General features: G+C 40.6%; 5 protein-coding genes and 1 long non-coding RNA gene across 6 annotated transcripts; 1 reads left to right on the top strand and 5 right to left on the bottom strand.

The window, feature by feature from the left end:
• Positions 1-215: 215 nt before the first annotated feature.
• foxi3b (forkhead box I3b) lies at positions 216-1,575 on the bottom strand. The gene is made up of 2 exons (XM_053324075.1): positions 975-1,575; positions 216-793 (listed from the first exon to the last, which is right to left on the bottom strand). Exons 1-2 carry the CDS (start codon positions 1,573-1,575, stop codon positions 216-218), a joined length of 1,179 nt encoding a protein of 392 aa, XP_053180050.1.
• A 1,260-nt stretch (positions 1,576-2,835) lies between these two features.
• Positions 2,836-3,688, top strand: syce3 (synaptonemal complex central element protein 3). Its single transcript, XM_053323539.1, is given in 4 exon segments — positions 2,836-2,844; positions 3,191-3,299; positions 3,455-3,600; positions 3,602-3,688. Coding segments are annotated over 3 exon segments (342 nt in total). The 5' UTR covers positions 2,836-2,844.
• A 2,814-nt stretch (positions 3,689-6,502) lies between these two features.
• On the bottom strand, positions 6,503-7,285 carry LOC128363501 (uncharacterized). Its single transcript, XR_008321670.1, has 4 exons — positions 7,243-7,285; positions 7,057-7,141; positions 6,874-6,952; positions 6,503-6,542 (listed from the first exon to the last, which is right to left on the bottom strand). It is a non-coding gene; the product is annotated as an uncharacterized LOC128363501 (long non-coding RNA).
• A 4,776-nt stretch (positions 7,286-12,061) lies between these two features.
• On the bottom strand, positions 12,062-14,028 carry LOC128363080 (protein Wnt-8a-like). The gene is made up of 6 exons (XM_053323977.1): positions 13,967-14,028; positions 13,815-13,848; positions 13,574-13,703; positions 13,002-13,127; positions 12,710-12,852; positions 12,062-12,619 (listed from the first exon to the last, which is right to left on the bottom strand). Exons 1-6 carry the CDS (start codon positions 14,026-14,028, stop codon positions 12,062-12,064), a joined length of 1,053 nt encoding a protein of 350 aa, XP_053179952.1.
• Positions 14,029-14,590: 562 nt separating this feature from the next.
• Positions 14,591-16,621, bottom strand: LOC128363070 (protein Wnt-8a-like). Its single transcript, XM_053323964.1, has 6 exons — positions 16,551-16,621; positions 16,402-16,435; positions 16,115-16,253; positions 15,609-15,734; positions 15,379-15,521; positions 14,591-15,157 (listed from the first exon to the last, which is right to left on the bottom strand). The coding sequence occupies exons 1-6, from the start codon at positions 16,619-16,621 to the stop codon at positions 14,591-14,593; spliced, it is 1,080 nt and encodes a 359-aa protein (XP_053179939.1).
• Positions 16,622-20,759: 4,138 nt separating this feature from the next.
• Positions 20,760-21,342, bottom strand: tmsb2 (thymosin beta 2). Its single transcript, XM_053323989.1, has 2 exons — positions 21,243-21,342; positions 20,760-20,986 (listed from the first exon to the last, which is right to left on the bottom strand). Exons 1-2 carry the CDS (start codon positions 21,340-21,342, stop codon positions 20,949-20,951), a joined length of 138 nt encoding a protein of 45 aa, XP_053179964.1. The 3' UTR covers positions 20,760-20,948.
• Positions 21,343-21,559: the final 217 nt, after the last annotated feature.

Here is a 21,559-nt window from a genome sequence, read left to right as displayed (position 1 = left end):
TGTGGGAATCAAAGCCTTTTTACTCTGCTGTCACACGCTATAGTGATCTCAACTGTCTCAGTCAGCGCAAACATACTTTGTGTGTATTTGTGTGTGTATTGCATTTCACAACAACAACAGAAGCTCTCTAACACAAAAGTCATCAGACAGGTAAAATTTTCAAAAGAGTCTTGTCGAACCACCAGGATGAACCATTTTCCCTTCTTAATGTCTTATTAAACCTCTGTGCCCTCACGATGATAGATGATTCCTGTCGAGCCCAGTGGAGGATAGAAATGCCCACTGGACCCGCTGTACTGGCTGAGGATGGGGCTGGTGTATGCTAGGGAGGACTGGGTGGGTGAAGAGGAGAGAACGCTGGGAGCTGGCACTTGTGGTACCCACTCTGGGCCCGCTGAGTTAGGAGAGTAGCTACTAAAGCTTCCAGGCTGCGTGTGCCTATGCGGCCCATCTATAGGAAGGTTGATCGGCAGCGGCCGGTTTAACCCATCACCTCCTACCTCATTAGCTGCTCCTGCGGTCACCCCAGACATTTCTGATAAGAAGCTGCTCAGACAAGGTGCGGGACCTGATGATGAAGGGGAGGGAATCCTGTCCGCTGTGGGAGAGATGTTAAGGGCTTGGTTGCCAGAGTGTTTAGGGCTGCCCCTCTCACTGTCACCTGACTCAGGGGCCCCAGAACCACCTTCGCCACCGGAGAGGGAGTCAGACTTCCTCTTCCTTTTGCGGCGGAAGTTTCCATTGTCGAACATCTTTTCACAGTTGGGGTCAAGGGTCCAGTAGTTGCCCTTACCTGTAATATAAAAGATAAAAAGATTGAATTTACTGTTTTAAATGGTAAAATAGCTTATGTATGCAACACACACAGAAAACACAATTTAATATGCAAAACAATCAAACTGAAAATGAAAATGAAATTAATCATATACTGTGAATATTTGCTTGTAGGAGAGAAACCAAAAACAAAGTATTACCTGGATCGTCCTCATCTCTTGGTACTTTTTTGAAGCAGTCATTGAGTGACAGGTTGTGTCTGATGGAATTCTGCCAGCCTGCTTTACTCTTGTTGTAGAAAGGGAAGTTATCAGCGACGTACTGGTAAATCTGACTCAGTGTCAATCTCCTGTCTGGTGCTCCGTGGATAGCCATGGCAATGAGAGCGGAGTAGGAATAAGGGGGCCTGACGAGCTTCATCAAGTCTTCTTGTGAGGGTAGGGAGAACCAGCTCAGCTCCCCTCCTGGACCTCCAGCACCAGCAGGACCCAGGTAAGGCCTCTGCATGCCATAGTGCTGAGGGACAAATGGAGGACCAGGGTTCCCAGGTGGGCCGGTGGTAGCCAGGTATGGTGGTGTGTTGATCCCAGAGCCATTGAACCAAAGGTAGGGGTTTGGGGAGGAGGTGGTGTAGTCGCTCAGTTCGTAAGAGGTTGGCGTGGTGCGCTGAGGGCTTGGCAGCGAGGGAGGAGGGTAGTAACAGTCACTGTACATGCTGAGTTCAGGGGGCTCCTGGCCGAGGCTAGGGAACTGCGGGCCACACCGAGGAGGAGACTGGCCCTGGGCCTCAAATGATGACATTGTCAAGGCAGGGTTTCGTCTCACTTTTACCTTTGTCTTTGGTTGTCCTTCCTCTTTGTGTTAAAATATTTTTGTAGCAATTTCTTTCCGCCTGTGAAAGTCCTCTCAGTCTTGCTCAGTCTGTTGCAGGTATTCAGTGCAGTTGGTGAGCTGATCCAAATGAGGGTCTTTGAGCTTCCAAGTTGTAAGCTACTCTTTTCTCCTCCTTTCTTGTCTGTTTGCCCTTGCTTTCTGTCAAGATGTCACCTGTCATACCTGCTTTATCTGTCTCCCTGGAAACGCCCCCAGTCTTGTTTGATTGGTTGTTTTCTCAGGTGAGTAGCCTGTTCCTGCTTTTATCTGTTTTTTTTCCTTCTGTCAGCTAGTTCAGTTCCTCGAGGGGTTTTTGTTCACCCTCAATTAAATAATTTTCCACTCTAAGCTGTTAGTTCAGTCATCTGTATTTTTTAATGATCATGATGCAAATTTTAACAGACTGAAATAATACAGCTTGACCTTTTAGATTATACATTTTAATTTGTCTTTCTTCTGTATGCTTTTCTTGCAATCACGTACAGTTTAGTTGTCATTAAGATGGAAAAACCTCCCTTACAGTACTGAGAATTGTCGTTCTCAGGACTTTAAGAGAGGATAGTGATGCACTCTGGCTAACGTTTCATACTTTACTTAGTATCTATATATACTAATTAATAAAACATTATATTAATATTTTCTGTAAATCTTGGTCCATTCTTTAGCAAGTGTAAGATATAGATAAATAGAGAGATAATTGGAGCATTAGTCTAACAGCTTTTTTAAACCAGGTTTAGCAGTAGAAATACCACAAAAGTGGGAGAAGCTGATTGTGGTAGAAGGAACAATAGGATAATGGCAGTACTGCAGTGACAGTACCTGTATATTTTGATATTATTCACTCTTAACCTAGTTTCCTTTAACACATAGCATTAAGCTAATCTTATTAGAATTTCTCAAGTTTTCCTATAAATAATCATTTTAATAATACAAATCTAAATTGTTGTCTATATGTCGTGTATCTTACCTCTAGGTAGTAGCCATAGACTGTGGTAGTAGCAGGTTATGATGCAACAGGTTTATATAAAACGTTTATTGTGTAAAGATTTCCCTGAAAAAAAAGTCATACGTCAAAAAAATCAACTACGTCATCGCTCTTTACGTCGAGAATGCGCATCGCGTCATTTTCTTAAATTAGTTTGAGCACTTTCTTTCTCTTCAAAACGTCTGAATTTGTGAAGAAACGCCTCCTTTATCGTAAGTTTGACACACTTTTAGATAAAAAACAGCTTGTTATCCCCATAACATGTTAACTGACATCCTGTGTAACATACGCAGACATGGTTGTCACTCTTAATAAACTGTATATCAGTCAAAATGTTGCTGTTGTTGTATATCAAGCAAACATGCTAACTTTAAGCTAGTGTGAGACCATAGCTATATATATATATCTATGGTGTGAGACCACAGCGTCGTAAGTTAACGTCTACCTGGGCTGTCAGATGTGACTCTCAGGCGTTAACTGACATTAGTTTTGTCTGCGGGGAAGTTTTCTTTGACCGCAGCTGATAAGAGCAATATACCGGTTTGTAATGTAACTCAGATGGCCGATTCATCTTCACCAACTGAGCTTCAGCAGAACAACAGCGACGACGCGTTGGAACTGAACAAAGATTTGGAGAGAATGATTGAGGACACTGAAAATATGTCAGGTATGATACTGTTTTATTTGAAGTTATTTTAGACGAACAAGCTTCAGCTACATGGGGATTCAGATTTGGTGAGCCGTTATGAGTAGCTAAAATCCAACATGAATGTTTGTTAACTGCAATTTCACCTTCGTCCTCCTCCCTCTGTGCACCTGAAGTGCAGCTGACATGGATGGCTTATGACATGGTGGCACTGCGGACCAACCCCGAGCTGGTGGCCTCTATGAAAACACTGGAAGAAGCTTATTACAGGTGCAGGGTTGTTGTCAGTGGAGAGACCAGAGACCAAAGACCAGAAGCCACGAAGTGACAAATGTCCAGAGTCTGCTGTTACAACACTCACTCCAATGCAATGTCATCATTTGTTTTCAGTCCACAAGCACTTTGAATGAGGAGAAAGGGTTGTTAAGGCAGTTTTACATTACATTTGATTGTTTTCAAGGAAATGTTCATTTTTTTTTGCTGTGGAGAAGTAGGAGGTTGGACTGGTGTATCTGCCTTCTGTTTGCATTGAAACGTTTTCATTCAGTAATGTAGACTGCAGTTCTACAGTATGATTGTAATTAGTTTTTAAATTGGACTGCAGATATTGTGTGTTAAGCAGTTACTAAAGTGGTCTGTTCTTGTTTAGCTTGTTAAATGTGATAAATAAAGACAGTTTTAAATGAGAATGGATTCAGGTGTTTTTTTTTATAGATTGGCATTCATCTCCTTCACTGAAGTGTGTAATTTGACTAAGACTATTTTATGTTTACATTTAGCCGTATACATCTGCATTTGAGGTTTATGTTGGGGGATTGCTCATGACATGTAATGTCAGTTGACATAGCCTGTTTTTGTTCTCATTCTTTTAAAGATGGAAAACACAGAGAAGAGCACTGAACAAGCTACTCCCACTGACTGCATTGATCTGGAAAACATACTGAAAGAGCTCGAATCCTTGTCTAATTGCATGGATCATCTGGCATGTACGTGTAACTGTTTACCCCCTCTCCTAACCTTCACACCACCAAAATGTCAGTAAGCATCAATTATGCCAGTAAGATGACCTTGATCGATTTGCAAATATGCAAAGCGCATGATGTAACTGTTATCCTAGATCTGCTATGTGATAGACAAAAGTGGATTATTGTACACCAACTGCTATGCAAGTTAGCCCTGCTTGAAGATGTCAGTGGTGCAGAGTTACTGTGTACCACATGATGATTGTCAGTTTGCACTCTGCTGATGGGCAGATAGGAGTAACTGAAGGATTTCACACACATGGTTATCCATCAGGCTATTTGATGAGAAGCATGATATTACAACCTCTTCTCTGCCATAGGGGACAGTTATGGGAAAACAACAATTGATGTAATCTGCTTAGTGTTGTCTTACCTCAGTACACCTATGTGCTCACTTTAATAGCTTAAAGCCTTGAATTCAGGAAAATATCCCAAGTTTGTTTTTTATTTTGTGGATAAAAAGGAGCTGTGACACATGATGAAGTGTCCCCATTTAGTTTACTTTTTTGGCAGACAGTTTACAAGAAATGAGCCTACTTGACCATTTAGTACTGACAAGAAATGATAAAAGACATGCACTAACAAATGTCAATCAAACCTTGACGTTAGAAAAATGTTGTCAGTTTCATGTATGATGACTTATTAAGAAAAGGGAAATCATTTTCCCAATGGGTTAATACTACTACTACTACTGCTGCTGCTACAAGTAATAATAATAATGATGGTGATGATGATGATGATGATAGGAATAATAATATTTTTTATAGCACTTTTCAAAACAGTGATAAAATACTTTATATGGTTAAAACATTTAAGCTATACAATTAAACAGTACAGTCAGACAATTAAACCAAAAATTACACAGAATAAAATACCCTCAGTACAAGTGATCGATCACTTCATTTTTTCTGTGCTGTTTCATCACTCAGTGGTCACAAACATCATTTTTGGTATTGGGTATCTTTAGTCAGTTATACAGCGAAAACCAATATTACTTTAAAATAACAGGAGCAATAGAAATGAATAGAATAAAGAGGAATGTATACTTTTACATTTAGTATTCAGGCTGTTTGCTGTTCAGTCTGATCATTGTTGGTGTGGAAACTCATATTATATTGCTTTTGGACATCTCAGGACTGTGTTGACCTGAGGCAGATGTAAAACAGGATATTTTGTTTTCTGCATGCAGTGCAATCCCAGCGCAGACTGTGTGATCTGATCATTTGTGTTGGCCGCCCTGACAAGCTGGCATTCCTGAAAGTCCAGGAGGCACCAAAGCAGCCATGGCGAGCTTGACCTGAAACTGATGCGTGAAGAGCAGAGGTAATGCTGCGTATCTCAAAAACATTGTTTAATAAAATCTACAAACCCCCACCCATGTAAAAATCTGCAAATATAGGTCAAAGTGCCAAAAAGGAATTAAAATTGTGACATTTGCACAGGTGTTTTTTAAAAAAGGTTTATGAACAAGCCCGCTCGTGCATGTGCACAAATTTGCATACAGAAACACAGAGACAAATGCACACACACCAACATTGAGCCTGCTGTCGGTACTGCTTAGAGTCCTGCAGGGTGCAGCAGACAGCTCTGGTTCTGTGTTTCAGAGTCCCGGTCTGTGCCGTCAATGAGGACCAGCGGGTTGAATTTGTAATGGGTAATCATTTCCTCCACCCCAGGGAAACTCTACAGTACAGCAACACACAAAAAAGATGACAAGGACCTTATGGTGCAACACTGTACAAGTCAACATCAAACATTCCCTGAGGCGTGTTGCAAGATGTGAACTTTTCAGTTTACTCTGACTGCACCCGCTGACTTCTTCCTCTCATCTTAATATCTCAGTTAATGGTATCATCACTTTCACTTTACCTCAGTGTTCTTGAGGCCAGTCCCGAGGGAATAGGAGTTGCCTTGGTTACGGATCTGAATGTTGTAAACCTTGTCCTCTTTTAGCAGCATCAGGGTGTAGGGATGCTCAGCAAAACCTTTTGAGCTGTCTCTCACCATAAATGCCCCGTCCTTGAACACAAAAACGCACACACATTATTATTATATTGCAACAAGAAAATCCTGTAAAATTTCAGCTGCTTGTTTGTTTATACATGTGCATGTTTGTTATTCTGCTCCAGATACAGGAGGGTGAGAGATGTGAGAGGCAGCACCGGACCTTGTTCACGTCTCTGAGGGCATCTTCAGCTTGTTGTCTGGTCACCTGTCCTCCATACCAGCTGCAATCAAAATCCTGGATACATCATAATAAAGCAGTCATAGTAAGGACTTGACTAACTCATTCTATTAATTGTTCTATTGTAATGACTGGGTATGTTGGGTAAATAAATGTCACAAAAGTAATAGTATATGGCCAATTTAATGAACAAGTTCTCAAGCAGACATAAAGGTCCCTGTTATTGTTTTCTTTTTACAACATCGCCATCTGCTGTTTCCCCTCTGAAAGTGCTCAAGGTGTGTAATTGCACAGAAAAACATTATATGTGTTCTCCAACTTGCACAGTACACAGTCAGGTAAGGAAATTGTGGCTTACAGTAGTATTGTTAACACTATTCAAGCTCACCTTTTTTGGTCCTGGTTTTGACCTGCCAACTTTAGGAGGTTGTGTTGGTACTGGATGAACTGGAGGGAGCTTAGTTGGTCTGGGAAGGGAGAGATTAAATGGAGCAGGATTGGAAAAAGTAAATAATGGCATTATCCAGAATGAAGAGGTTGCTAGGCTCCTTGATTGTTCAGGTTGACCTACATTTTAGAAAGCTCTGTAGGCTTAGGGGCCTTCGGTGGACGGAACTTGCTGCTGAATGAGCCAAGAGCCTTGACAGCGCTGCCCTCTTGTGGACATGATTGATAGTTTGAAATGGAAATGTATTAAATTGTCACACTCTTTAACATGATTTACCACAACCTCAAACACACAATGAGCAGCTCATACTTAATTTTGGAAACTGGCCGGATTGTCCAGGCTTCTTGCTCCTGTCGATATGCGTACTTGGTTGGCTGGCTGCTGTTCAGGACGACAAAATAATTTTAGATAAGGATGACTTATTTGGCACATTGTATTTCTGCCCACAAATGTCACGAGTAAGTAAATTTACAGTGACTTGGTGGTGGTCTGAAAGGTTCCGGAGGGGAGTGTTTCACTCTTGGTAGGGCACGATTTGGACGTTTGGAGGTCCGTTCAACAGGCGGAGGATCATGCACAGGCTCTACATACACAAACACACACACAGGACTATCTGTGATATTCTGGTAAGTCTGAGGTGGCTTCAATATGTGTGGGGACAAAGGCAGCTCAAAGTTACCATCAAAGCACTCATAGCACTCTTCATTGTCTTGTTCCTCAGCTGACTGTGTCTCAGTCACAGCAGGGATGTAGTTTTCGCTTTCTTCAGGGTCCACTTCCTCATAGTTTTCATCGCTGTCATTGTCCTGAACATAGCATAGACAGCAACACATATCAGAGAAGGCAGTTTTTTAAACTATTCCTTCTGTAATATGTACATATTAATTAACATTAAAATATAGTTTGAATTAATTACTTTTACCCTTACATTTGTGCAAGTAAAAGTGGCCAAAAAATAATAATAACTTGCTGTTTTTACTTACAAACTCATCTGAGTCCCAATTCTGTTGCTCCTGTGTGAATGCTGTTTAGGAAAATAAACAATAAAATAACTTAATAGCACTGAGCTTAAGTAATATGACTGTATACTTTGAAATCAGCATAGTTGTACCCAAGTATTTTTTTACCTTGTGTTGGATACTTTTGTGCATTTGATCTGTACAAAAAGTAAATATGAATATTGTACTTTTTTTTAAATTTACAGTCACACATTAAATGGTAGGAGTTACAGAGTGAAATCTGTTTTCTTACCTGTTGCCATGACTCCTCTTCTTCTCACCTTTACAGACTTCACTTTGGATCATAGTGATTGTTCTGCAAAAGTCAAGACCAAAACATTACCAAGATACTAGTCCACTGTAACTGTTGATTGTGGTAAAGACTATCACTCCCTGCTGCAGCCTCATGCAAAATGATATGCTCTGTGTATAAGTTACATCCCATACATGTTCATAATGGACCACTATGCATGTAGAGATATTGGCTGATTGATCATTTCTTGATGCTTTTGGTGTCAATGAAAAAAAAAAGAACTTACAGAAAATGATGGCTGGGGAACACTTGGAGGTCATACTCATTCATTCGCTGGATAGTGTAGAGTTACACATATGGTAATGAAACAAACAAACAAATAGAAAGTCAGTATTTCAGAATAGTACATTTCCTTTAAAGGTTTGCGCACACTTACCAGGAACTGTGCTCCACTTATGGCTTCCCTCATTACCACTTTGTCACAGCCTGTTAACTTAAGCTGAGAAGATAATAGGATGGTAAGTTAACTTTCACTGTGTGTGTAGAGTTATTACATCGCTGTCTGAAAATAATCAAGTAGCTTAGTCTTAGAGTTTAACTTACCGGATTTAGTCTTAAGAAATGTATTAGATTGTAGACAAGAATAACACCAGACAGCAGTACAGGTTTTATAGTGTGAAGCTGCTGTTTTGCTACTCACCCTCTTCATGTAGTTAGACAGAGTTTGAGGATTCCATCCCATCACCTCCACTTTAGTAGGAACATTATTTAAATTCATGCTTTTCTCCTGTTAGCATCACAGCCACTGAAAAAACGTAGTAACTTTTTGTTTGGCAGCGGATTCAGAAAGGTGTTGAAATCTCTTTTCTCAACCTACCTACCTTACAAAATGAATAGTTCAGAAATACTTCTCAGTACCTTAAATAGGCTTGTGGTATGTCATCTTCTCACGTGCCTGTTGTGTAAAAGGCTCAGATAGAAAGCTGTGGTCATAAAGACTTGAAATATTAAAGTATGCTCACACTGCAGAGTATGAATATCTAAACATAGAGGCAGATCATTTCCTGTCTCATAACTACAGCATGTCACTATTTATTAATAACAGTGTCTTTTTTAATATGTGTCTGATTTGTGACTTAACAGCAAGATCTTGTGAGATACAGATGCCTTAATTTTAGATCTGTTCAATACTGTTTAACTTGAATGTTGCTCAGGCCTAAACGTGGATACACACTTCTGAATTGTTTTATTCATATACATTACACATATTAACCCTTACCTACTGTTCAGGTTCAAATTTGACCCTGTTTTACATTTGAGAGCTGTAAAAACAACCTATACACATTTCTTCTAGGTGGACTATTCCTAATGTGACCCTGTATATACAAAATCGAAACACGTTGCGTCATTTTTTAATTTTTGTGCAACTGAATTTTTGTGCAAATTTGACCTGCGTTTATTAAAAGAAAATTCAAAAATCACCATTCAAACATGTATTCTTCATAATCCATAAAATATTCTCCAGGGCCATAATGTAATGGTTGTGAATGTATTTTTTTTCTCCATAAAAAAAAAAAAACAGAATACACTTTTCATTAAGGATTGATCAGACATTTATGACTGATGGCAAATTTATGAATGTGAATTGGTGTAGATAATAATTATGAGTCATAATATGAGTATGCAAGGGTTAATGTTGCTGCTTAGAGATATTTGTTGTAAGTCATACTTCTGTTTTTTATTCAAATTCATAGCGCAGTTTGCAAACTGGTGTCTTTGTCAGATCTTGCATCCCAGCTGCAGCCTGTCCTGAGTCAGGCCTCTTGGTATCTCACACCCAGGTGAGAGAGGAGGGCAGCGGGGAGAAAGGATGATCAATCACGCTCAGATCCCCCTAAACCCCCAGGCCTTGTCTGGGTGAATACAGGTGTCCTCCTGGGGGGTCCTCGTGGGAGATCACCCCCTCTGCTATTTTTCTCTGCTGTCCTGAGTGGCAGACCCCCCCCCCCCCTCCAATGAAAGACATGATACTGCCACTGTAGAGGGACAAAATTCAGTATAAATATATAGCAAGTGATGCAGCAATTTTAGCTAGGTGTTCAATTTTTTTCATTTTTTTCCTACTCATTTAGAAAATTAGGTTGTTAGGGTTTTTTTTAAACAACATATTTTTACATTGTTTATAAAATACCAATTTCATGAAAATGAAAAGGCCACAAAAAACAACTTCTCATCTCGAAATTACACTTTTTTAGGGGAAAAGAGGTATTTCAACAGACAATAATGGAAGAACATGTGGTCATTACGCTTATGGAGCACTAGTGAGAATCAGTTCAGACTATGCTCAGATGGGACCAATATGGAACCAGTAATCTACCCAGTGGAGATCAGAGATAAGGGGGGGGATCAGTAAAGGCCTCCAGTGGGGAGAAACCTTCATTAACACACAGCAGGACAGCATGGGAAATACAGGATATCCCCAGAAGCAAACAGACAAATGGGAATGTTCGGAGGGAGTGTTTTGGTGTGTGAGACTATTTACTTGTTCTTCCTACAGTCGAGATTCCTTTTTTACTCAGGGTGTAGTTGTATAGTTTCGTGGCTTTTGTTACTTTTCTGCCTGAGCTCCATTGAGAACCCCATTTTGTCCGGAAAATCTACATTTACCTTTTGATACCAGTCAAAAGTTTGAATGACCCTTCCCTTCAGTAAGAAGTCTCCAAAGCTGATTTCTTTCTTAATCATTGCCCATCAGCTGATAATATCAATCATCTGATATGCTCAAATTTGTGGAATCTCTCACATAACCACAGTTCTTAGGGATACATGGTCTCACATAATGATAATCCACACTGCTCTTATCTAGTAACTGCTCTGTAAAGACAGTAAAACAGCCTTGTGACCTGCCTTCTTTTCTGTTAGACTCCCACCCCCGTCTCCCCCCCCCCAGGCACATACCCCCTGATGAAGGTAATATCCATGCCATCACTCATTTAATTGAGGCAGTGGCAGATTTATGACACATCCAGCTGAGAGGAAGATTTTTGGAGATACAGGGGGTAGAGGAAAGAAGGAGACTAGATGAATGGCTCCTTAGACACAGATAGGGTGGGTGGGGATTGGGGCCTCTTTTAGACCTAATTACTTGCAAATTATAAGATTAGAAATTAACTTGCTTTCAAGGTGGAATGTGTGTCACACTTATTTATAACTCTCTCTTCACTGGCTGTAATAACTTCACCCCAATGAGACTCATTTTGAGGAGAAATTCTGTCTGTCAACGCGTTTCCCCACATATGCTTTGATGTATTGTGAAACATTTGCATTGCCTGTGGGATGTGACAAAGACTTGGATAGTCAACGGTGTCCCAGATTATCAGGCCAGATACCTGACTTGTAGTGGTAGAAACACTTCCCCTAATTTGTCTTTCAAAGACTCGCTGCTCTTTGAATCATATCAATGCACGTTGACATCAAAGTAATACGGGATCAACGCCTTGGCTAGGTGTGAACTGCATCATGTTATCCATGTAATCCTCTGTTAAGTGTATTCAGTCTATTCTTATTCTAATGGCGGCAATTTTATGTGTGCCCTGTTCTCCGGAATAAAATAATGCGACTTTTTTTTTCTTCAAATAAAAACAATAAAAAAAGTGACATTTAAAAAAACAACACCTTTATTTTAATTTTTTACATAGATTCAATACAATTGCCCAATTCAACCATTTATTTTCAATTAAACAAACACAGTATTCATAAATAGACATATAACACTTAAAAATGAAACAAAAGTGCAAACATTAGACATTTATCATTTTCAGCTGAATCTGATATGGCTCTTATCCCACAGACTGTCATTACTTCTGTCAACTCTTTATTATTTTGGTCCACGATATCTCCTTCTAAAGCCGTGTCCCTCACCGCCATCCCTCCTGGCGCACACATATTTGACTATAACCTGGGAGCAGTCTTCACAGTTCACCTTGCAGCACCAGTGGAATTTGCAGTTGCAGCTGCTCACTACTTCAGTGCGCTTTTCCTCCACCCTCAGGCCGCACTCATGACACAACCTGCGGCAGCTCCTCCTCTCCCATTGGGTCAAACCCTCTCCATGCTGTAAACACTCCCGGCCCTCAGTGCCGTACAGCCCCGTGCTGCTGTTCCTCCTGCAGTAGTCCGGAGAGTCCTCCAGGTAGACCAGCTCTGTCCGGGAGATGCTGCCGAACGCGTCCACGATGGCACCTCGGTTGTCCGCGCTGTTGCCAGCCCGCATTCGCTTTTTGTCGATGTCCATTTTTTGGGCTTGGCCATGCTTGATCTTCAAATAGTTGCCAATGTCTCTGAAATCGGATAGTTGTGTCCAACAGGTTTGGACGCTGCAGCTCTCAGACATGCCATGACATCTGCAGATGCGCTTCATTGTTGCTTTTACAGCCTGTTGGGAAGCAGGGATAGTCTAGTTAAATGCTGCCAAATATTTGAATTGCTATGTCATGAAAAATGCCTGCGGTTTTAATATTCTTACTTGACGTCCAGCTTCGTTGTTGTGCAAGTTGACAGCAGCTCTAGAGTCCTGACCGGTCTCCTGTGCATCCACGTACTGTTTGGAAATCCTCTCCCCGAAATCCACGTTATCACTGCAGCCACCCCATAACCAGCCCCGTCCCCCTGCACACAAAATATCACTTACAATTAGACCAACTTTAACTTTCAAATGGCTTACATTTAAATCCGTATACATGGAAAATAAGTTTAATGTCGATTATTATTATAAAAGCACATTCAGAGCAATATATATGTTTTGCAGTGAGCCTCACCAATTTTCCCGTTCTTTGAGACATCACACCCACAGTCGTCGAGGTCTCCCAGACTGCAGTTCCTGGTCAGAGTGTACATGACCCCTGCTGCACTGATGGCGTGGACGAAAGACGTCTCTCTGGTGGCTGTAAATGAAAGGAAATACATAATAGGTTTGGGAAATCAATATATTGTAGGGCAAAAACTTTCAGTAGGCTACTTATGTCATGCCAAGATGTATCAGAAATAGAAGTAAGTGAAAATGAAAGAGTTACCAGTTATAATAATGATAGTAATAATCTTATTGTAAAATAGTGATACGATATATTTAGGTGCAATTATGCCTCACAATTCAACATTTTTCAGTTGGGTTCTTTAGGCATGACTAACTAACATTGCTAGATAAATATGTCACTGATTGCTATAAACCTTTCCGAATTGATCTGATCTCCATAAAGCTTCATTTGGGTGCATGGAAACAAGACTCATTTTTACGCATAGACCAACGTTCCTTAAGATCATGTTTCTTTCAGCTGTGTGGATCCGCATCCACAACAGCAGATAGGAAATCATGTTTACAATCATAACCTACCTCGTCTTAGTCCTCTGAGCTGCACTGCGCTGTCTGGGCAGTTCCATCTATCCCAAGCAAACTGATGTTTGCACTCCTCAATCCCGCTCTGTGCGCCCACCTGCACGCTTCTTGCATAGGTGAGATAGGCCTGCAGGAGAGGCAATAATGGCATTCAGTTTTTTGACCTGAATCACATTCAGAAATGATGTCCTCAACTTGTCTGAGATTTAATTCAAGAAACAAAGTATTTTCTTTTTACCTTGGGTCCCGTCATGAGAAAGTTACTTGCGACCCTGAGAAGAAGATACAGGATGAGCATTAAATAATTAGATCAATCAATCTACCTTAAGACACACATATATATATATGTGTGTGTGTGTGTGTGTTTAAAGATACAGGAAAATCTCTTACCAGGCATATCCCGGGGTAATTTTATATAGAAGAGGTAGAAGCCAGAATAATAATTGCACCATTTCGATATAGCCACCGATAGCCAACAAGGAAGACAGCCACTTATTTTGAGCCCCTGAGCTTCTACTTTCTCTTTTATTTGAATGAAGAACAAATGGAAGTGTTGTGCTTTGTCCCCCCAGGTCCGAGATCTGATTGGGTGACTTTAGGAAACGCCTATATGCGCACTTCAAAGGGTGGCATTAGGTGGTAGTTTATTTTCTTCCCAAGGCATGCATAACACCAAGGCACCAATATACAAATAACGGAATCAGACTATTGGCTCCGACCAACCAGACGGGGTCTTATATGTTACAAAAATATTTATTAGTTTATTTCTTTTCAATTAAAAATACATATAAAATATTTTGGCAGACAACACAGGACAAATCACACAAACACTGAGGTGGTGAGCTGAGCAGAGAACTTGGTCCTAAAAACAGAATCAGTAGGATGAAGTGCATTAAAAGGCTTCAGGTGATGTGGTAGATGAAGTCGTACAAATCACATTCTTGTAATACAGAATAATAATAGCCTAATTATTGATAATGAAAGGTGATTAGCAACAGTCTATGCAACAAACAATCAGTGCCGGCGCGCACGATGCTTCCTCTTGGATTTGTTATGTGCTTTCCTCCCATTGTCTTTACGTGCACAGTAATACTTTGTAACAACTTGGGTACATTTTTCACATTTAACTGTGCAGCACCAGTGAAACTTGCAGTTGCAGCTGCTGACAACCTCGATGCGCTTCTCCACTACTCTGAGGCCGCATTCGTAGCACAGCCTGCGGCAGCTCTTTCTCTCCCACTGGGACATATTCTTGTCACCCTTTAGACACTCCCGCCCCTCTGTGCCCTGATACCCCACGCTCTGGTTCTTGAGGCAGTAATCCGGAGAGTCCTCCAGGTAAATGAGCTCGGTCCGGGCGATGTTCCTAAAAGCGTGCGTAATTGCTCCTCGGTTGTCAGCACTGTTCCCAGCCCTCGCCGGCTTCTTGTCCATCTCCAGTTTCTTGGCATGTTCGTGCTTCATCTTCAGGTAGTTACCCACCTCTCTGAAGTCAGCAAGCTGCATCCAGCAGGTTTGGATGCTGCAGCTCCCGGACACCCCGTGACACTTACAGGCTTTTCTCATGGTAGCTTTGATTGCCTGATAGAAGAACGAGAGAGAGAATTAGTTGATTATTCAACCCTACACAACTTTATCGGGGTTCTTGAGTTTGAACCCATATGTAGATGCTGAGTTATTTAAGACTTCAAAAACTCATTTAAATCTACGTGAGTCTTATGTCCTGTGCCCTCAGATGGTTTATTAATGTCTGCTTTGACCATATAAAAACTTGAAGAGGCTTAATAATAGTAAAATCATACCAGTCTGCCTGCCTCGTTGTTATGCAGATTAACTGCTGCGCGAGAGTCATGCCCATCTTCCAGTGCGTCCACAAACTGTTTGGAGATCTTCTCTCCAAACGCCACATTATCACTGCAGCCTCCCCAGATCCATCCTCTGCCACCTGGACATTAAAAAAAGCACTTTGTTATTACATTGTAAGAGTATCATGACTGTCTCGCGTGATTTAGCCTACTAGTGATAAATGTACCTGTCTGTCCAATTCTGGAGTCATCACAGCCACAGTTGTCAAAGTCTCCCATGCTGCAGTTCTTGGTGAGCGTGTACATCACTCCGGCGGCGCTGATAGCGTGGACAAAAGATGTCTCCCTTGTGGCTAAAATAAGTAGCAAAGAAAGCAAAACATGATTTTATAGTTTGCCATCATATTTGGTAACATGAATACGCAAAGGTCGCACTCAAACACTGTTTGTAAAAGATGCGTAAACTGCATATGTAATTGTAGAGGTGTATATGGTGAAAATGTTGAGTTTTATCAATGTGATTTCAGCAAGGATTGTCAGTCTTTCGTTTTGTCCGTTCTCCATTGAGTTCAGAGTGCAGGATCAGCAACAGAGAAGTGCCTTTACTGGTCTTAGGGATTCAGTTATTGCGCAATTGCGCTTCATCACAGTTGACAGTTTCCGGACTTGAACCCTTGCTGATGCATGCCAAGTATCTGTGGCAAAAGTACAATATGGATACACGCTTTCTTACCACTTCGAAGGCCGTTGAGTGTGGATAACTGAAGTGTGCTTTCTGGGCAGTTCCATCTGTCCAAAGCGAATTGATGTTTACACTCTTGTATTCCACTCTGTGCGCCCCCTTGAACACTGCTGGCATAAGTCAGAAAAGCCTTGGGAGAGAAAGGAAGGGTCTTTGTTATGGCCTATCGCTTATAATCAAATGCAAGGGGCATGTAATTGTTACAGAACAAATGTATTAACCAGAGATGCCACATAACATGTTTTACGCGCAATACACGAAGACAAAAATGTATTTACCTTGGGTCCAGTCATGAGGAAATTATTCACCGTCCTATAGAAACAAAACAGGAGAATCACGTTAATCCAAAATCACTAAACAACCAGCAGACACAGATTACGCCGCATTGCATTTTTTTAACGAATTCCTCCAAAAGTAAGCGACATACCAAGCCGATGCAGACTGGAAATGACAGCTTATGGATAAAACCATTGCTGTGAGGAGATTTAGTGGTCCCATAGCAGCTGAGTTCCAAACGGAGGCCTGTTTGCTTATATCCCAGATGTGAATGCCAAGAGAGAAGAAGGCAACTGAAGTTGTAGCACAGACTCAACGCAGATGATATTTATATCGTCTTACCCCTTTGATTGACAGATTTGTCCCGCAGGTAGCGTTTCACTGTGAAAACGCATCAACGACGACACTGATCGCCGTGTCCTATAGACAAATAGGAGCCGTTGTTGCATAAGTGCACTTCAAAGAACTGACGCAGACAGTTAAACAGCCCCCAATTCATTCACCTGTCGTTCCCAGGCTTGAATCCTTATACACTTTTCTGTGAGGCATATCTACAGAATAAATCAGTGTTTTATTCCTTATGAACACAGGGTCTGCAGTAGTATTAATAACAGATTAAAAACATAATTATGATATAATATAAATAAAGTTTAGAATATTATAGGATATATTAATGTTACAAAATATGGAAAATTGTGCCAGGAAACATCCAGGGTACATCATTTAACACACTATAACCTTCTTGTATGATACAGGAATATAATAGTGATTTATGTGGATTTGTAGAGGGGTTGTCTGCTCTTCTATTCAGGTGCTTTATTCCATAAGTAATTCAATAGTTTTGTCATTATTAATACATTTCAGTTACAGAAATACAGTAGTGGATATCGTCGTGTAGCGTAGTGTGTACTTGGGAACGTTTGGGAAATGGCACTAGCGCCTCACAGTGACTACAAAGCCATAAAGTCTTTTAGAAGCTGACGGTATATAGTCATGTAAATACTGCCTCACACATCGGCGACATTGGCATCGTCGTGATAATAGGATAATAGATGTTTCCCTGGGAAACAACTTGGTGTGAAAACAGTCTGGAATTTACAAGAGCATACATAAATGAGAGCTTTAATGTCTAAAGCTTTAAAATATTAGCTGGGATATTGCCACACATAGATGGACATATACCTCACCAAACTTAAACATATTGATCCTGATTATTGGTTTTAGAAATCTGGGATTATTCAGTATGCTACATTGCCCATTCACATTTATTTCTATTGATTATCCTCCTTGATTTAGTCTAAATAATCACTTCCATCAACAGTCGTCATGGCAGTTTCTGTCATTTCATACTCCCAGTGTGATTTGATGCGAGAGAAGTTCCCAAGTTAATGATTAACGTTACAGTTTTTAAATGAAATTGCTTACACTTGTCAAATCCCCAATAAGCCACTCAAAATCCCTTAAAACAACAATTCACTCAGCGCGGCGGACAATGGGCGGAGGCCTGGCTGAGGTCCTCCACACAATAGTGGAGAGGTGTAGGTGAGGATAATCCCTACTAATTAGATATCGCCCACATTCATCCTGCAATATGACTGAAACCTAGAGCCCCTCAACACCTGACTGGGAAATAATACAGAGCCATTATAAATAAACCCGTTACGATTCATAATTCGCCCTTGACTGAGAGCTCATTTAACGATTTTAATGGGTTAATAACCCGCAAACAGTGGCTGATCTAACTGGGCGTGTTTCTACATGGGTGCTAGATGTCCCATAAACATCGAAACTCTTAATGACAAATCACGTGGGCAGTGCTGGCTTGAGAGTTGTTGTTGTTTTTTTTTAATTATCACTTTTTCAGCTGATAAGACAAAAAAATGACTCAATTGTCAAAAAAAATATTATCATAATGAATTACTCCCCGATGATGGTGATTATGAGTGCTACTACCACTAAAAATGAAATACCAGGCTAATAATAATAGTAATAATTATAGAGTAGGCTGACATGTTATTCTGCTTCTAGATACAACTTTGGATAGTGTGTATTCAAGCTCAACACCTGAAACAAGAGGAAATGTCAGGGCCTTCAATATGCTTAGAATAACCTGAAGTCAAAGAAGCCTACACTTTAATTAAATTCTAACAGATATTTTTGGCACATTAAGCCGTCCAGGGTGCATTGATGGGTGATTTATGGCAGTGCAAGGTGAGAGAAACAGAGCAATAAAGACAGAGGAGGTGACAGATTTGACAGGCTGAGGAGGGGTGGCAGGACTGAAGACGCCAGTCAGCGACATTAGTCAGGCGGAGATTTTGGGCTGTAAATGACCTGTAATGGAAATAGCATGTCGTAAATAAATAATAGGTGACACAAAGAAGTTATCTTATTAGTACAACTGAAAAAAAAACCCTCTCATACATGCCCCTTTTTTCAAATGTATATTTTTATTTTTAGTGGTATCTTTCAAAGTTTAGTAATAGTAAGCTCATGGCAGTGTTGTTGTCTCCAGTCTCCGCCCCTTCGCATTTTCAGCCAATCACATTCCACTCCACAGCCCCGCAGCCTCCTTGCTCAGCAACTGTCAGCTAGCATGCTAGCTCCTGTTAGCCAGATAGCATCAAATCAGTGTTGCCAACTTGGCGACTTTCTCGCTAAATCTGGCGACTTTCCAAACCCTCATAGCGACTTTTTTCCTCAAAAGCGACTAGCGACAAATCTAGCGACTTTTTCTGGTGTTATTGGAGACTCTGAAGTGAAAGCATGTATCGTTACTGTCGTCAATGAGTAGTGGGTGCTGCCGTGAGCCCCTCCCCTATCCCAAAGCACTCACAGGCGGTCAGGTTCACAGTAGCCTCACACAGCTGCAGTCAGAGCAGAGAGGAGACCCATACCACTCCGCATCCACCCTGCATAACAGTCTTTTGATTCAATTTGATATTCTAACATTTAACAATACAGAACAAAATTTATTTACATTTTAAAAACAAACAAACCAAGAATCAACATAAGAAAGCTCATTTGTAGTTTTTAACATATTTAGGGTTTTTTAACTAGTTTTTTGTCTCTCCCAAGACGTTATCCCTCTCTCCTACAGCGTCCATTACAATAACATGCAAATGGTAATTATGCAAATTAGGCGATGACGTCATTTAGCGACTTCTAGCGACTTTTAGGACAGCCAATAGCTACTTTCCTTACTGAGGAGTTGGCAACACTGCATCAAATGTGAAAGTCACAGGAGCCTCTTAGTACCTTTCTTCATGGTATGCCTCTAATCTGGAAATCGTTCAAATCACCACACTGCTGTTACTAGTAATGTTCACCTAATAATGCCCAGTAGGCTGCATTTAATGATAACTTTGATCATCTATTAATATGATGATTATTGTCATGATTATTATTATTTAATCAATTATTTGTTTGTGAATAGTTAAAAAAAAAGCTGTACACAATTTCCAAGAGCCTAAAGTGATGTCATCAATTTAGTTGTTCAAACAACAGTTAAAAACCCAAATGTAGTTCACTTACTTTTTTAGAGACCACCAACTATTCACATTTGACAAGTTGGAACCACTGAACCTCTGGAGTGTTTTTGTTAAAACATACTTTAATGAATGAATGAATGAATGAATGAATAATTGATTATCTAAATAGTTTCTTATTCATTCTTCTGTTGATTGGCAGATTGATTCATTAACTAATCACTTCAATGCTAGGCAAAGACCAACAAGCTTAGCAATATAAGCCAACGTTAGCTGGCTCTAGGACTAACCAAAAGAACATTGAACCTGTTTCAGTAAAGTACAGTAAAATGTGGCTTGTCTTTGCACTGGACATGTATGTTATGAAACCTTAATGTTCAAATGTCATCAACAGCATCATATGTTTTTAGCAAAGCTCATACATGAGATACGACATTTCATACTATAGCACTGTAAATGCTGTATAGGCACAGTGGTGAAAATGCATTACATCAGGAAACTATCATGAGCCTATAGTAACATGATTTTTTTGTTCTGTTTGTTTCAATGCTGTGCATGATCAGACCATGCCTCATGATGACCACAGGTGGTTTAATTGTACATAGACAAAAAGGCGACACCAAAATCCAACTGGTTCCATGTCTTCATATTTATTTCATAAAGAAAAGTAAAAAGTTTATTAAGAAAACAGCCCACATGATTAGACTATGATTGTTCCCCTGTCCGTAGACAACCCCCATCCCGTCCTACCCCACTCCTAGCCTGGATGCCTGCCTATCTTTCAGTGCTACATCACTACACACCACTCCCTAGTTTGGCAATATTGGAGACATTTTAGCTATAGGCTAACAGTGCAAGACAGGCACCCAGGCTATAACGTTTTACACCCAATGTGGTAAGAGAGCCCCCATGTAAGGATGCCATATTCCATTATAGCATCCCCCGGGAGCTCAAGAGCACCCTTTTCTGAAGACAAAGCAAGAGATTCAAATACTGTGATAATCAAAAGAAAGTGCTTTTTTCTGCGGCATCTCAGCTTCTTTTCTTCATGTGCTCAAAAGTCAAGGTGTGGCATCGCCTTTCCTCTCTTGCTCGATGGCTGGAAAAGAAGAGAAAAATAAAGTGTTGGTCAGCAGGCTCGTGTAGTGAGCATGTGAGTGGATGGCGCTCTTTTTTTGATTTGCTGTATGTCAGTGATTGCTGATGTTGCAGCAGGTTGCTATCTGCTGCAGTGCATGTAATCTTTTGACAGCAGTGGATGGGATGAGTAAGCACTGACAGGAAAATTGCTTCAGGGGATAAAGGCTTGAAGGTTTGACAAAAAGCTTTTCAGAAACACGCAATGGGACACTCACTCTCTTTGGTGGGCAGAGGGTTTTTTTCTTTTGTCTCTGTCTTCTTCAGCTTTGTCTTGTCGAAACGGGCAATCTCAGTCATGTCAGGTTTGTCAGACATTTTGGCTGTGAAAGAAAAAGCACAGGTTTGACCTCTCCTGTTATACTAATGATTCAGCTTACATTATGTATATGCATTTATTAGGTATACTCTTAAATGTAAAAGAAATGAAATCATTTGAAAGATCATCACAAGAGCTGTCAAAAATCCTGATCCGAAATGATACATTAACAACTGACTGCACATAAAGGGAGTGGCTACGCCGCATTACACATAC

The sequence above is a fragment of the Scomber japonicus genome, chromosome 8 (genome assembly GCF_027409825.1).
Source record: "Scomber japonicus isolate fScoJap1 chromosome 8, fScoJap1.pri, whole genome shotgun sequence".
NCBI classification, from domain to species: domain Eukaryota; kingdom Metazoa; phylum Chordata; class Actinopteri; order Scombriformes; family Scombridae; genus Scomber; species Scomber japonicus.
This window is presented reverse-complemented; position numbering and strand designations above follow the sequence as displayed.